This window comes from Protopterus annectens, chromosome 7.part0 (assembly GCF_019279795.1).
Source record: "Protopterus annectens isolate FY-2018-M chromosome 7.part0, PAN1.0, whole genome shotgun sequence".
Taxonomy (NCBI): Eukaryota; Metazoa; Chordata; order Ceratodontiformes; family Protopteridae; genus Protopterus; species Protopterus annectens.
This window is the reverse complement of record NC_056739.1, coordinates 459820952-459836516: the sequence shown is the minus strand read 5'-3', so window position 1 is coordinate 459836516 and position 15565 is coordinate 459820952. Positions and strand designations below refer to the sequence as shown.

The 15565-nt window shown below is 38.5% G+C and overlaps 1 protein-coding gene across 2 annotated transcripts in view; it reads right to left on the bottom strand.

Moving 5' to 3' along the window:
• SHBG (sex hormone binding globulin) overlaps positions 1-15565 on the bottom strand; it is a 373889-nt gene that overhangs the window by 296124 nt on the left and 62200 nt on the right. For both annotated transcript variants that reach the window (XM_044077040.1, XM_044077039.1), the window contains exon 2: positions 8100-8218. In XM_044077040.1, coding sequence (XP_043932975.1) covers positions 8100-8218 — 119 coding nt within the window. The remainder of the gene's footprint in view (positions 1-8099; positions 8219-15565) is intronic.

The following is a 15565-nucleotide window of genomic DNA, read 5'->3' as shown; positions in this document are numbered from 1 at the left end:
ATATTTACGTTTATTTAGAACTGTGATTGCTCTTCCAGGTAGACAGGAATTTAGTCAGATTTAGTCTAGCTGTTTTCTATATTTATGTCAGATTATTCTACAGTATTATTTTAAGCATTTTCCTGTGATTTCGGAACTCTTTTTCCCCCAAAAACATTTTCATTTTGTTTTCATTATAAACATACGCAAATGTACCTATAACAAATACAATAAAACAATAACAAAACTATTTACAATATTTACATTCCTCCATGATAAACAATCATTTTATCCATGAGAATTTTTCAGTATTTGTTCAAAATGTTTTCCAATTTTTGATTTCTGAACTCTTGACTAGCACTGTGTTGAATTGCGAAGATCTATCTTGTGTTGTTATTATTTATTATTAAATATTTTTTTAACCTTTCAACTGTGGCTGTTTTGTGTAGAGATAATTTAAGTTCTAGAGTACATTTCATGTACATAGTGATGCTATACAAAGCCACTCCAAATAAGCCTTGCTGTTCATCACACTTACTAATTGGATAATGATATTGCACAGTAATAATTGGACACCCTTTGTTAAGGGCCTTTTTAATAGCTGATAAGAGTAGTTGGTGGCAGTGATTACTACCTTATAGCCTGGCAGGAGGGGGCATAGCTGGAGAACCTGTGTCATCCTTCCCCAGGAGTGTCTGTGTGTTTGTATATAAACCAAATCTCAAAGTGTGTGTGTGTGTATCAGTTACTTAGGCAGGGACACAAAGCACTGGTTGGACAGAGAAGCCACTGGAGGTTTTGGCTTGACTACTCGGCTGAGATCTGTACCCTATAGCTGTGCCAGTGGGGAGCCTTATTGGGGATCTGGAGAGAAAGGGAGAAACCAGCCCCAGACTGACTGTGATCTCTGTATGCTCTTAAGGGAAATTGTACTTTACGGTGTGTGTATTTGTATCCTTCCCAATGTGGATGCCCCCTCACTGGTGTTAGTGGTGAGGATTGAGGCTCCTTGATTATTGGGCCAGTGCACGGGTGTCACATGTCCCTTTGGATAATAAAAACCTTTCTGGAACAGCTGCTACTAACCTGTCCAAATCCCTGCATGATAAGGGTAAGGCCGTACAGGAACTCAAGCATATTTTTGTCTTCCCTATACACATATTTTAGAGGCTTTACTCTTCTAAATCTGCCTTTGTCTGTAGACAGACTGATCAATGTCTCAAAAGTAAGAAGGGTCTAGGTGTATTCCTCCTGCTAAGTTCACCCTACATCTCCAAAGACTTTTTTTAGGACAAGCCTATTTCTATTTGACTTTTTGCCTCCTCTGCTCCTCAGCCAGGTCTCCTTGTCTCTCTACCTTTCTGTAACTCTCCCAAATGTGCAACAGATCACCCCAAATGTGCAACAGATCACCTCAGACTCTTGGATGCTGTCTGTCATTCTTCAAGGGTATTTCATGATATGGACCCCCCTCCTTTTGGGCATTCTGCAGCTTCCTGCAGACCAACACTGTCTCTTTTCCCAGAGGTTTGGCAATCCCTTTCGGATCAAAGCACCATTCAACCCATTCCACTCACTAGGATGTTTTTGATTTCTCTGAAGGAGGGAACATGGAGACCAATTCTAGATCTGTTTCTCCTCAACCCTTTTCACAAGGTCCTTTCATTCATGTTGCTTTATCTTTAGACTTTGCTTCCTCTTCTTCTTCCTCCTCAGACCCTCTTGATCTCTCTAGACCTCAAGGATGTTTATCTTCATATTATTGTTCACCCTCTGTTCAGGAAAATTTTCCTTTTTTCTCTTTCTTCCTCTCATTTTTATGTCTCTACTTTGCCCTTTGGCCTCTCTGCTACCCCAATGGTATTTACCAAATGCCTTGCTCCTGTCATTGCCTTTTGTTGGCTTCAAGGGATACAGATATTCCCTTATGTAGACAACCTGCTTATTCTGGCTTCTTCTCCCAGCAGTATTCTACAAGATCTTCACTTTATCACTTATTTTTTACAAAGTCTGGGCTTCACCATCAGTCTCAAGAAGTCAGTACCCAGGATCCTATTTTTCTTGGTTGCAAGACTCAGCCCATTCCCATATTAGCCTTTCTTCCTGCTCTCAGGGCTTTTGTCTCTGACATCCTTCTTCCAGTTTCTTCTTCCTCTGTCATGGCCTGGGGATGTCTCAAGATTCTGAGGTTTATGATCTCCACCATTCCCATGCTTCCTCTTGCCAGACTTCATATGAAGAATCTTCAGGGATACCTCAGATTAGTGTGGCTTCAACACTGCCACCCCCCTGTAGTTCCCTATTCCTTTGCTTTCTTGTCTCAAACCTGAGCTCCAGTGGTGGATTCAGCAGATTTATCTCAGTCTGGGACTGCCCCTTCATGCTTCACTTCCTTACCAAGGACTGTTCACAGATGCTTTAGATCTGGTAAGGGGTGCTTCTTATGGCTGTCTGAACTCTCAGGATTTCTTGCCTCTTCACCAGAGGTCAGACCATATCAATGTAAAAGAGATGAGAGCACTGTGTCTACAGACCATTCATTCCCTTTTCCTCCCTGACCCAATGAAGATATTCACAGACAATTTCACCATGATGTGGTTTATCAGCAAGCAGTGGGGTACAAGGTCTTATCTTCTTTGCAGACCAGCTCTTCAAGCCTGGGATCTGGCTATCAGTTATCAGTTGACTCTTCAGACAGTTTACATTCCTTCAGAGCACACTCTAGTGGGATACTCTCTGATCAAGTCCAGAACACAGGCTCAAGAATGGATGCTTCAGAGAGATGTGTTTCTGGACCTTGTCCATTGGTGGGGTATTCCTCGGGTAGCTCTTTTTGCATTTCCTGTGAACACACAGTTTCCTCTATTTTCTTTAACATTACCAAGTCATCTGACTTGGAAAGTGGTCTTTTCCTTGGAAGGGAATGTTTCTATATGCCTTTCCTCCCCTCCCAGTGCTACTAAGAGTTCTGCACATGATTAAGCAGGACTCTCCCAAAATCTTGTTGGTGTCTCCTTTTTGTCTCAGACAGCATTGGTTCTTCTTTCTTTTTCATCTGGTCAGGTGCAATTGCTACAAGTTACCTCACAGGGTGGATCTTCTCCCACAATACATGGAATCTCGTATCCATCCTCATCTGTCCACTCCTCAAATGACTCTGTGGTTGATAGGATTTTGATCCCTTTTAGGCAGCTCTTTTCTGAGAGTGTGCTTTGGGTTCTGCAGGAAGGCAGGACACCCACTACCAGAAAATCATATATATCTAAATGGAAAAGATTTTCTGTTTGGTGCCTCTCTCACTATCAGGATAAATTTTCAATAGGGGTTACTCTGGTTTTCTCTTATTTGTGTGATCTGCTCCATGTTGGCTTGGCATACTCTTCAGTTAAGGCTCACCTGTCAGCTATCTCTGCCTGTCTGCCTTTGAGCCCTCCTTTGGCCATTCATTTTGAGGTCAAGCAATTTCTTAAAGATGTCCTTCATATCAGGCTTATTCCTGCTTCTTGGGACCTAAATTTTGTTCTTGAAAAATTGACTTTGGGCTCCTTTTGAACCTGGTAGTTCAGCTTTTTTGCAACTTTGTACTTGTAAAAATATTCTGCTGTTGGCCCTTACTTTGGACAAGAGAATGTCTAAGCCTCAGGCTCTTTCCAATTCCTCCTTTTTTAATTTTTCACAAGAGAGACAGGGTGTCTCTTTGTACTAATACCTTCTTTATGCCCAGGGTGGTTAATGAGTTATTCATTAGTCAGTCTATTCAACTTTCTTCCTTTTTTCTTTCTGCACAGCCTGCTGGTGAGAAGGTTCTGCACACCTTGGATCTGCATAGACTGCCGAGATATTATTTATCTAAAACAAAGGTTATTCACAAATCAGAGTAACTTTTCTTTCTTTTCATCCCAGAATTTGGAGTTTTGCTGTTTCCAAGAAAACCATTTCCTCCTGGATCTCTAAGACCATTTTCATTTGTTATTCTTTTCATGGCAAATATCTTTATTTGTTTGTAAAGGCACATTCTACTAGGCCGGTTGCCTCTTCTGGTGCCTTTTTCAATGGTGTGGACACCAGTTCCATCCTTGAAACTTCTATTTGGTCCTCTGCTCAAACTTTTTACTTAGCATTACAAACTGGATGTTGTTTGCAGGGCAGGTTTTGCCAGGGCTATTCAGCATGCGTTTGTAGAGAGCTCTTCTGTGCCTTCCTCCTCCCAGTCTTCTTCTTAGCTCTTGAACTCTCCCTTCAGTGACAAATACTGCCACAGTGATATGAAAGGTCTTAGTACAGTTGTGTAAAATCTTACCATAACAGTAGATGTCCTTCCCTTCACTGTTGCAGTAGTTGGCTCCTCCCTGTTTCCCCCCTCCCTTACGGCTCTTGCTCTTGTCTTTTGTTACCTTCCTGTCTGAGGGGCTCTCGTTTCCTTTCCCTTCTGAACTTTTTTCATCTCGATGTACATTTTCTACATTGTCCTTGGGGATGTCTTGTTCCAATTGGGACAATTCAGTTCTGAGTATTTGCATGCATACATCACCTATATGACCTACATCCTTCTCGGGGAGCATATGTGTGACGTATGGTGCCTATAAAATCTAAAGGCTTTGGTGTACTGGCCAGACTTTGGGCTATCCTTGGCAGGATATCACTTCAGTGAAGAATACTGCAACAGTGAGAGAGAAGGACATCAACTGTTATGATAAGATTTTACACAACTGTACCTTATGGCATTAGTAAGCCTCCATATGAAGAAGCTCTCATGGATAATTGTGGTTATGATGGCCTTGATGGCCTCAAACTGAATACAAAAAAATACATCAACATCTCCATTGGGGAGAGTGATGTCCCCACAAATTATCACATTAATAACAATGTCCTAAGCATGCACTCAGTTGTGAAGGAGTTGGGCACCCCAGATTGATAGCAACCTGACTTTTGACCACCATGTTGCTTCCATTGTATGGAAAGCTTTTGACATGGCCCACCTCATAAGTAAGGGTATCTTATCCAGGAACAAGGTCATAACATTCCTGTATTCTTCCCTTATAAGGCCCAATACTGAGTACAGCACGTACCTCGCAAAGCACATGCAGCAGCTGGAGAGACCACAGAGGTTCCTCACCAGGAAAATCCAGGACCTCAGAAATCTACCATATACAGATAGACTAAAATCCCTATCCCTCTACTCTGTTTCATACAGAGTCCTCAGAGGTGACCTCTGTCTGGCACACAAGACAATGTTGACCCCGCCTCGATGGGACTGCTGCATATCCATAAGTCAAGTTCCACTCCAATAACCCACACGTGCGGCCTCAACCTGGTCTGTGACATCAATAGGACTTGTTGGTGGGACAGATTTGTGTCCCAGAGACTCCCATTTGTGGAATAGACTCCCTCTCCACATCAAGCAGAGCACCTCTTTACTACTTTTTAAGTACAACCTAGATAACTGGATGGGAAATAGAAAATACATCCCTGGGATTCCACCAGTGTCCCTGCTGGACAGGGCATCGGGTGCTGATTTGTCTTATACATGAGCTAAACTCTTGGCTAGACTTATAAGGGCCTCAGGGCCAAAAGCCTAGTAACTTTCTATGATCCTATGTGATCCTCCATATGAAGTACTTATGGGTAATTAATTGCTATTATGACAGAGGTGAGCCTCTGGAACATTACAAAATGACAGCAGTTAATGCCAGCAGAATAATGGAGTGTATCTCCAGGACACGTTTCCAACAATAAGGTGGTACTATTCATACTTTTTAGGTCACTGGTAAGACCCAAGTTGGAATATTATATTTCAACTCGTAGACAGTATAGGAAAAAGGGAAAAGATATTCTGGAGAGACAAGTGAGACTAGACAGGAAGGCCATTAATGTGGTAAAATGGACATAAGTTATATGAGGAAAGTCTAGGCAGGCTGGGGACTTTCTCTTTCAAAAATGGAATTGAAAAGAGGGATATTGTTTTGGTCCACAAAATCATTAAGGGGAATTGTGACTAAGATCTCGGGTAGAAGGATGAGTATGTAGACAAAATCATGAGCTCCAGACTGAAGGGTTTAGATTCAGCTTGGATGTGAAAGTACAGTTCTAGTCAGACAGAAGTGGACATATGTAACAGGATCCTAGGCTGGGAACTACAGAGAAAAACATTAATATTTAAGAAATAAATGGACTAACTGTGCCAATGTGCTGGCACATGAGCATGTACATTTCAAACCTCTAAGGTAATTCTTCCTTTCTATTTGTAGTGCTGCTATTTGATATTCAAACAATAATACATTTTAGAGCATCTTCCTTCCTATTTGATGGAAGCAGTGCCTTTAGGAACAAAAAAAAAAAAAAAAAAACAAAACAAAACAACACTTCTGAGGAGTAAAACCACGACAGATCTGGATTTGTTCATGAACTTTACTTCACAGCGCATTACATCATAGCTGAAACTTAAACAAAAAAAAAAAAAACAAATGTAATCATAGCCTCATTTTAAAGCATTATGTTAATTCAGCAGATCTGAACAGTGTGACATTGATGCATTTATCCTATTTACAATAAGCTGCTGTATGGAATGGTTTTTGCACAGCTTGCATATTGGCGACTAGCAATGAAATGGTATAAATAAATTAAAAATAATATTTTCTAAGCTTCTCTAAATTTCTTGTAAAAAATGTGACCTGCCCATAGCATCTCTGACTTCCTTTGACTCTGATTTGTCCCCATTCATATATTTTGCTTTTATTGCCAAGTTATTAGTCAGGGAATATGGTTGAAGTACTTTGAATTCTGCTTCAATTACTTAGATTATCGATGATGATTGCTGTTCACTTCAAGTTCTGTTTGTTTTAATATATTCTATTTCTTCTATCAATGGTATTTTCATTAATTTTATATGATGTTGAAGTACCAATAGAAAGAGGTTCATTTCAGTTTCTTTAGTGTTCAGAAACACGTCATGTTCTCAAAAGGGATAACGCTTTATATTTTCACTGTATTATGATTACTAAAGGGTTTTATAAAAAAATTATCTTATGGCAGATTTACCATGTTGTCCTAGAAATGCACTTGAAACTGTATAGTCACAATAATTTGACTTGATTGGTGTGAATTCCCAAGCTTTGTCCTTGTGTTTTTATCTACCAAGTTGTATTAGTTTCCATCTTTGCATATTGGAATATTAACCTTCTGAACAAAAGACATATGTTTATATTGATTCCCTTTTACTATTTGTGGGTCTTTCATGTTCTCCCTTCACTGACCTCTAATTTTGTTACACTAGTCTCCATATGCCATCTTTCTCAACCATAATAATAACTACCCCATACACTCCCTTGGCCACTAATTTAGCTCACTTGCAACTGGTTGTAGAACCTTTGGAATGCTTCTTTTATACTGGAAAGATGGGTAGGGTATTTTCATGTTATGACATCAGAAGGTTCTGTGTATGCTTTACACATTGCATCACTTCCTATTTCTGATATCTAACAAGGAGGACATGCTCCTGGTAAAGCTTACTCACTCACTCACTCTCAACCCATTGCCCTCTATCCACTCATAATCCAGCATGGACAGTGTACCATATCAGTGGCAATATGGAATTGCAAGGTCAGCAGTATTTTATTAGGATCCATGGCTGTAAGTTGACACACAACTGTTTGACTCCAGACACAAAAACAAAATAAATGGGCAACATGGTAGTCAAACAACCAAAATGTCTGTTGTAAGTGTTCCAGAGGGCAACTTCCTGCTTACCTCCATATATTATATATATATATATATATATATATATATATATATATATATATATATATATATATGTGGAGGGGATAACATTACTACCATTGTATTTCAGCCATATTGCACTTGAAATATTAATCTTCTGTTTGAATCAGGGGTCAATGATTTTAGATTAATAAATTCTGTGTCAGTGAGAAATTCATCAATGTAAAGCTATGCTCCTGTTTTATTATGTGCAGTGCAAAAAAACAGTAAGCACACTGTGTAATGAAATATATGTATGTGTTTACTTCTAAGATCATTATTTATATTTCTTTGTGGCATCATACAGTCATGGTCTCACTCACAACATTATGACCTGTAAAGTGTAAGCAGACAATATAACATACCTTGTGATTTCAGTCACATTGAAAGAGAGTGTGAAAAATGGTAATGTGTCCTCCCATGCTTTGGTGATACTCAGAGTTCTAGGTTCACGTGATGAAAATGGAGGGAGGCAGAAATTATACTGTTAACAGGAAAAGAAAATAAATGCATCAGTAACTTTGTTGGAACCTTGGAAATATCCCAAAAAAAGCAACACTTATTTGATTAAAATAACATTTTTTAAGAATTATGAAGGCATACAAGATTATGTTTATGGTGCCCTCATCACATTTCCTGTCAATGTAAATATATGTTTCTGCAAATTGTCTTCTGTTTCTTCTTTCTTCTAGGAAACAAACATTAATACATCCAGCTTATACTGATAATCCATATGCTTCAGGGTAGGATTTATGATAGTAGGTTCCAGTGACCATTATTTTAGCATAAGAACAGTGAAGTCATTTGCTAATTTGTGCCTTTGATTTTAGTAGATACCTACAACATACATTCAACTGTTAGTGTAACTGGTTCAACAAGTTGTACAGTTGTTTTCAATACAAGAAAATGTGAAAACAGGTACCTGGTATTATATTCTAATACAGATGCTGAAGAGCAGGAAGAGGGGTTCTCTGCACATCAAATACACTGGCTAGATCTAGAACATCCATGTACCAACATTTGGTCAGATTCTGCCTTTGTATTCCACAGCAGTATTTGTTACTTGAAAGGGCATATCGTGCATGCTCCAAACCTGGCCAGGAGAAAGCAGCCATGACAGAAAGATGCAAACATACCAACACAAAGAGTTGATCCTGACAAAACTGTGGCAGAGGAGAAAAGTATTTAAAAAGTGGAGACAGTAGAGCATTTGTTGAAAGTGATTATTCATTGTATATCAGACAGAAGAGAAACATGTTTATCCCAGAAATCAGGGAATGTCGAGAGGCAGGTGTGAGCTTCAAGATGCTGTATCCAGTTGTCTTCAGAACAATTTTTTCCTGGAAGATCCTTTTTATGTAGAACAGGCTAAGGAAGAAATTCAAGTTTGTCTAATAGAAAGTGAGCCATCAAACAGAAAAGGACTCTGATTCTCATTCTTCTGACAGTAAATCTCATAGGAATACTTTGCCAGTGAAAGCGTTTCTAATGTTCTAAAGGAAAATGTTTGAGATACAGAAAAAAGCATATGAGTTTACTAGAAGAATTGGGATTACTTTGGACTTAAACTAGAGTCTGTGGTTGGTAGATGAAGATGAATAAGAATAAGACAAGGAACATTGAAATTAGTGAACAAATGTGAGACATGGCTTTAAAAGAAAAAGTGGAAAGACTGGACTTTTTTTGAATTTGTTAAACTTGTGGGGGACTGAAAAGCATATACCCCACCTAGTGTCATTAATGTTTGTAAGGACACTAAAAGGAAAGGGGAAAAGTACCAGCAGCAGCTTGTGGTATCAGATTGCTGGACTGCAGCCCCCTTCCCAGTTTTATCATAAAAAAAAACAAGTTTAAATAGCGTTTTTTTGCATTCTAGTAACAGTTTGAACTGCAAACTAGTGTGTAAAGTTAAAGATTCAATGTAATGTTTCCTGGAACTTGTAGCTGTGAGCATGTGCTTGAGTTCTGCTTTAAAAAAATGCAAGAAAGAAAGAAAAAATCTCTTTTTCTTAATGACCAGACTTTTTTTAAAACAGTCCAGACTGGGAAGACTGCAGGCATCAGTGAAGATGTCCAGAAGTCATAGTGGTTTTAACCGCAGTAAATTAGAACCTGAATAGGCTGTTAAATCAGCAGCCATGTGACGTAGTCTGAGTATGTGAAGTGGCTGCTGGTTAGTCCTGTTGCTCTCACATTCTCTTCCCATGTTTAACACAGTTAATTTATGAGGGAGAGATAGTGGGATGGATGACCAACAGAGCAGGAGAAAAAAAAAATTAGTGGATTATTGAAATTTGTCCATCAGTCAGATTACTTGTTAGGTAAGTAAGAGAAGCCAATGATTCCTTGGCAAGGAAGATTTTTTTAAATTAACTCCCTCTAAAAAATCATTAATTAAGTTCTGAGTGATTTTTTTTTTGGGGGGGAACAGAGCCAACCAGATACTTTCTGCATTTTTTCCTGGCAGGATCAATCAGATACTACCAGGTGGTATATGTGTTTTGGGGGCTGTTGATGACCTTCTGTTTTTTTTATTTTTTTAATATAATATCCTGGCAGGGTTAACCAGATACTAGGAAGGCAATGTCTTTTGGGGACTGTTGATGATTTTCTTTTTTTAATATAATACACTGGCAAGGTCAAACAGATGCTAGTGGTCTATGTGTTTTGGGGGCTATTGATGTTTTGCAAACCTTTGCTTGGGGCACCATTTCACCTACATACAGCACTGGGTACTACTGCTATTACATCTTGCGTATAACCTGCCCTGTACCACCACCCTGATAGTACCCCATTGTTCCCAGACTGGTACATCTATGGAAAAATGTGATTAATCTTACTGTTGCTTTTCACATTTTTTATGGTCAGGTAAGATGTCGATGCTGATAAGGTCATAATGCATTTCCCATTTTCATAGCTCTACATTAACATGTTTTAATTTTCTTGTTGTGTTTCTACTTATATGTTACGTTGCATATATGTACTCCAGTGCTGGTGGGGATTTCAGTGTTACTAATGTTAACATGCTGACTGGTATGTCTAAGGCATTATTTATTCCTTGCAATTTGAGTGTATGCTACATATACAATACATATTGCAGCAAAACAGGCATATTTACATATTCATTATACAAAGCAGAGAAATAATACTAATGCTTGATGTTGTTTTAATCACAGACTATCACACTGGTTTAATTGCATTCCTCATCAAGTATGCCAGCACTGGAATTCTGCTAATTGTAATTTTCTAAATGTGTGAACTTGCTTTCTGCTGTGCATTCACCCATCCTTTATCACCTTCCTACCTTTCTGTGTACCATTCTAAGATAACAACCATGTTAATCACTTGATGTAATCATGTATTTGATGGTTGGGGAGTGGATTGGACTACTGCTACTGTGTTTGCATAAACCAGTATCTGCCACTAGTTATTGTCATTGCTCTGCTTAGCTGTACTGAATCTTTAGTCAAATTTTATGTGCAGATATTTTTCTGCAGCAGTGTAATGTTACTGTTAAGGTATGTACTGCACCTTATAAAGTATTTTAGTATGTATTCTATACTTTGTAATTGTTTTTCTTATGTGACCCACTTTGGTGCTTTCAAGGGTCTTCAGATAAGTTAAAAGTTGTGTGCCATTGGAATGCACTTATTTATATACTGACGTGTGTGTATGTGGGGAGGGGGGGTGTCAAAAAGTCACCAGACCTATAAAGTAGATTGGAACAATAACATAAGTGACAGTAAAATGGTACAATGTTAGACATGTAGTAACTCCAATGTATTCATTTCATATATGTATCAAAGCTTTAAAATATTTGAGAAACTAGAGTAGAATAAAGCATAGATGTGTAAAGGTGCAAAGGATGTTAGTGGTTAAGTTAGAGTGGAGACAAACTAAAGTAGACTTAAGTAATGCAACCTGAGGGGTAACCTGTACACTCTGTTTAACTAAATGGGGTTTTACTACAGCAGAATGGAGCCTTTTATAAGATGGTGACTCTTTATTTTCAAGTGGGAGGGACTCCCACAGTTTGAACCCAAGAACTGAGAATGCATAGTCAGAGATCTGTGGCTTAGATTGTACGATTTGTGTTTTAGGGCCTCAGTGGTTCAAGTTTTTTAGGTTGTATGTCGGGGTATGTACCACCTTGTACCAACTTTGTTGGTAGAATCCAAACCAACTTATTAATTTTTCTGAAATCATAATTTTTCTGAAATGTCCCTGACTTCCTTTGTGAATTATCATTTGGTCTGTCTCCTGTCAACTCTCACAGCTTGAGTCAAGTTGTAGATGTAGATTAATTATCGTCATATTGCTATAATAATGATATTGTGGTCACCAAGCAAAATCAAGTCAGTACTTGTTGATTCCTTTACTTAATACACTTTTTAGGCTAAGCTTTTAGTGTGTCACCTGACTGAGACAAATCACTTGTAGTAAGCTGTTGGTATGGGGCTCAAGCATGTTGGTTATCAATGACTGAAGTATGCCTTGGTTGGCACCATACTTTATATTCTTCAACTGTTGCCATTGTACATAAATAAAGGCATCAAGCTGCTTACCCTTGACACCCTCAGGTAGAAGCCATGACATTTATAGAATGATACAATATGGCAGCCCAAGAGTGGAGGAAGAGTGTGCCATTTTCTTTGTGTTGGTCAGGCAGCCTTCATATGGATTAGTCAATGAGGAACTTGCCTGAAACAACTAGACATAATATATAAACAGGGAAGAAGAGATGTGGGAATAGAGATGACTAGGTGACCGTGTGGTACTGTGTATCGACAAAGCATATGTTTTCAGTTGTAGTTGCTGGTGAGTTGTAAGTTTTCTGTGAGACTCAGTGGAAAAGGAATGTTCCTCATTTTGAGGACATACTTTATGTAAAGAGCATCACTAGTTGTTTTGTATCATTTAATAGAGAGGTGAAGGTATTTGTCTTTGGAATGAAGGACTTTATTTGGGGGAGTACAACTGAAGGTTTTTGAAGGAAGGGCATTTTTCTGGCTGGTATGCAATGGCTGGTACTTTTAATTGAGAATAGGAGAGATAATTTGTATAGGGGCCTAGGGGCCAAGCAGTGATGGCTGCTGGATAGTAATTGATCAGCAAATATTGCTAGTTTATTACAATATTTCTCACACTTGGGTTTCTATTTATATTGTAGAATTGAAAACATAGGAGCAGCATATAATAATGTAAAAATGCTGGTAGATTGAAACTAGCACTTTTCTGTATGTAAGAAGAGGTTTGGCTCTAGACAGGCTGGCATGTTTTTGATGTTTTTTTAGCAAATTGAATGTGGAGGTCAGATCTCATTGTATCAGTAATGACATCTAGTAATTTTTGTTTGTGGGAGTAGTTCAGTGTTGGTGTTGTTTTAACTGATGTGACACTGAAGAATGTTCTGTTGGAGTGTGACATTGTGAAGGGTAGTAGTTTTGATTTTTTTTTTAACAAATGAGTAGCAGCTTGAAGTTTTTACGCCAAGTTTCTGCAGAGGAGAACAATTAATTACTTTGCTGTTGAAGATCTGTCTTTGCAATCTCATTTTTTAATTTAGCATCATGAGCAACCATTTGCAAACCCAACGGATTTTCAAATTATGGTGCAAGATTCAGAAACCTGCGCTACATTGTGTTAAGAAAATCTGTATGATGATCAGCCAGCACAGGATGTGTACTATTCAAAAACCCCATCTACATGCTGTGGCTAGGTCACATAATGTCTTCTGCCATGCTTTATGCTAATGACTAAATGAAGGATGCAATGAATCAAAATATAAACAATTATTCTTAGTGTCTCTTTCCCCTATCATGCAGCAATTGCTCATTAGTTTGTGAAGGGGTAGTGTGTAGGTATGACATCACACACACACACACACACACACACACACACACACACACACACACACACACACACACACACACACACACACACACACACACACACACACACCTTATAACACCCTGACCTCTATATACCTTCAAACAAATAGCCACCCACATAAATGTATGCACACACCCCACCAACACCACCTGTCCTCTAAACTACCTGTCACTTACCACTGACTGGTTATTGCAAGCTTTTCCTATGTTCAGTAACATTGGAAACCAAGCTAACACAGTGTTATGAATTCCTTGGTTGTGTAAAAGCCATAACAAATGCATTTATGGGGGGGGGGGGGGTAGCACATGACTAATTATCATACTCTGCTGCCCTGTAATTGCTAATTATCATTTTTATTAGAGGAAAGAGAGATACAACTTTTAAAATCATATACAGTAATCTCAGAATATTGCTGGCAGGGGGTATAATGTGTTCTTTCTTGTAGGCTCAACCCCTCTGCCTGTAGTATATACTGATGTTGCACTACAAAAGAGGTATAAACAAATTCAAATTAACAATAAAAAATTGCATTTGCTACAAACTGTTGCAATACTCCTTATACTAATCATACTGTTTATGGGCACAGCCAGGGTTCAGAAGTGACAGTCACCTCATCAGTAATAAGGGAAGAAATTAAAGAATGACAACAAATCCACTCACTTCTATGGGTGACAAACTTATCATAAGTGCAAAACAACATCAAGGGTCTGTCATACTATGTTGTAAACATGACTGTATTAAAATCAGAGTACATTTCAAGACCGCCGTGTGCTGGAAAACTGTCAAGTAATACAACGTTTTTGGGTGGTTGTTGATTGCTGATGGGTGAGCAATATTTAAAATCTGTCTCCTATAGATTACTGAAGGATGAGCTATGTCTGGCTTTCAAGGCAAAACCCACACATGAATTTCCTGCATATTTGTGAGTCAAACAATACCAGAAATACAAGGTCTAGGGACCTGAATTTTGTCTGTGACTTAAAGAGAACATGCTGGAGAGTCAGATATGTGTCCCAGAGACTGCCCCTCCTATGGAACAAGAATTCATCCATCACCCAGTTTAAATGCAACCTAGACGAATAGATGTGGAATATGAAGTTTACACCAGGCCTGGCACCCATGTCCCTTATGGACAGAGGTAGCTTATAAATGTCTGTCCCTCAATGTCTGTTTGGATTCAGGGTGTCATTATTCTTTTGGGAAAACTTGTCTAGGCTTGGAACGGCCACTTGGGTTGTTGCCCTAGTGACAATCTATGGATCAATAAAAATATCTTTCTCTATAACTAATATCCTGTAGCAGTTGCAAACATTTGCAACACCATATGCTGTTTGTTCACCTTGCAGCAATTGCATACATTTGCAACATTGTATGCAGTTTGTTTCAGTTTGCCAACATGCAGGAACTTAGTGAATATGGAGACATTGTAACAAATGTGATACAAACTGTGACAACTATGCCTAGATATATTTAATATGTGATTTCATTGTGAAATCTTAAAATCAACTCTTCACTCATAATTTTGCAACAAATGTGACACAACATTTAGAAGCATACCTCTCAACTGTCCTGATTTTCACAGAATGTCTATTTTTGCTTCATATTTTTGGTCTGTTTCTCATGAGGACTGAAGTCACTAAATAATGTCAGTCATTTGACTTTCAGAATTCATATCCTTTACAAAGTGCATGCTAACCCAAAACCAGTTATTCTAGCAACTTTCTAAAATTATAAGAGCAATATTTAAAATCTGTCCCTATTTTTAGGACTTTGACCCCCCCCCCCCCCATTATTTTTAGCTTTGTCTAGATTTCTTGCAGCAAGAAGATGAGAGGCATATTTAGAAGACGTTGAATATGTAAACATCTCCAGATTTCTACATTTACAGTCTCTTTACAATGGATATGAAGCATTATATGGTATACATTTAGGCATCTTG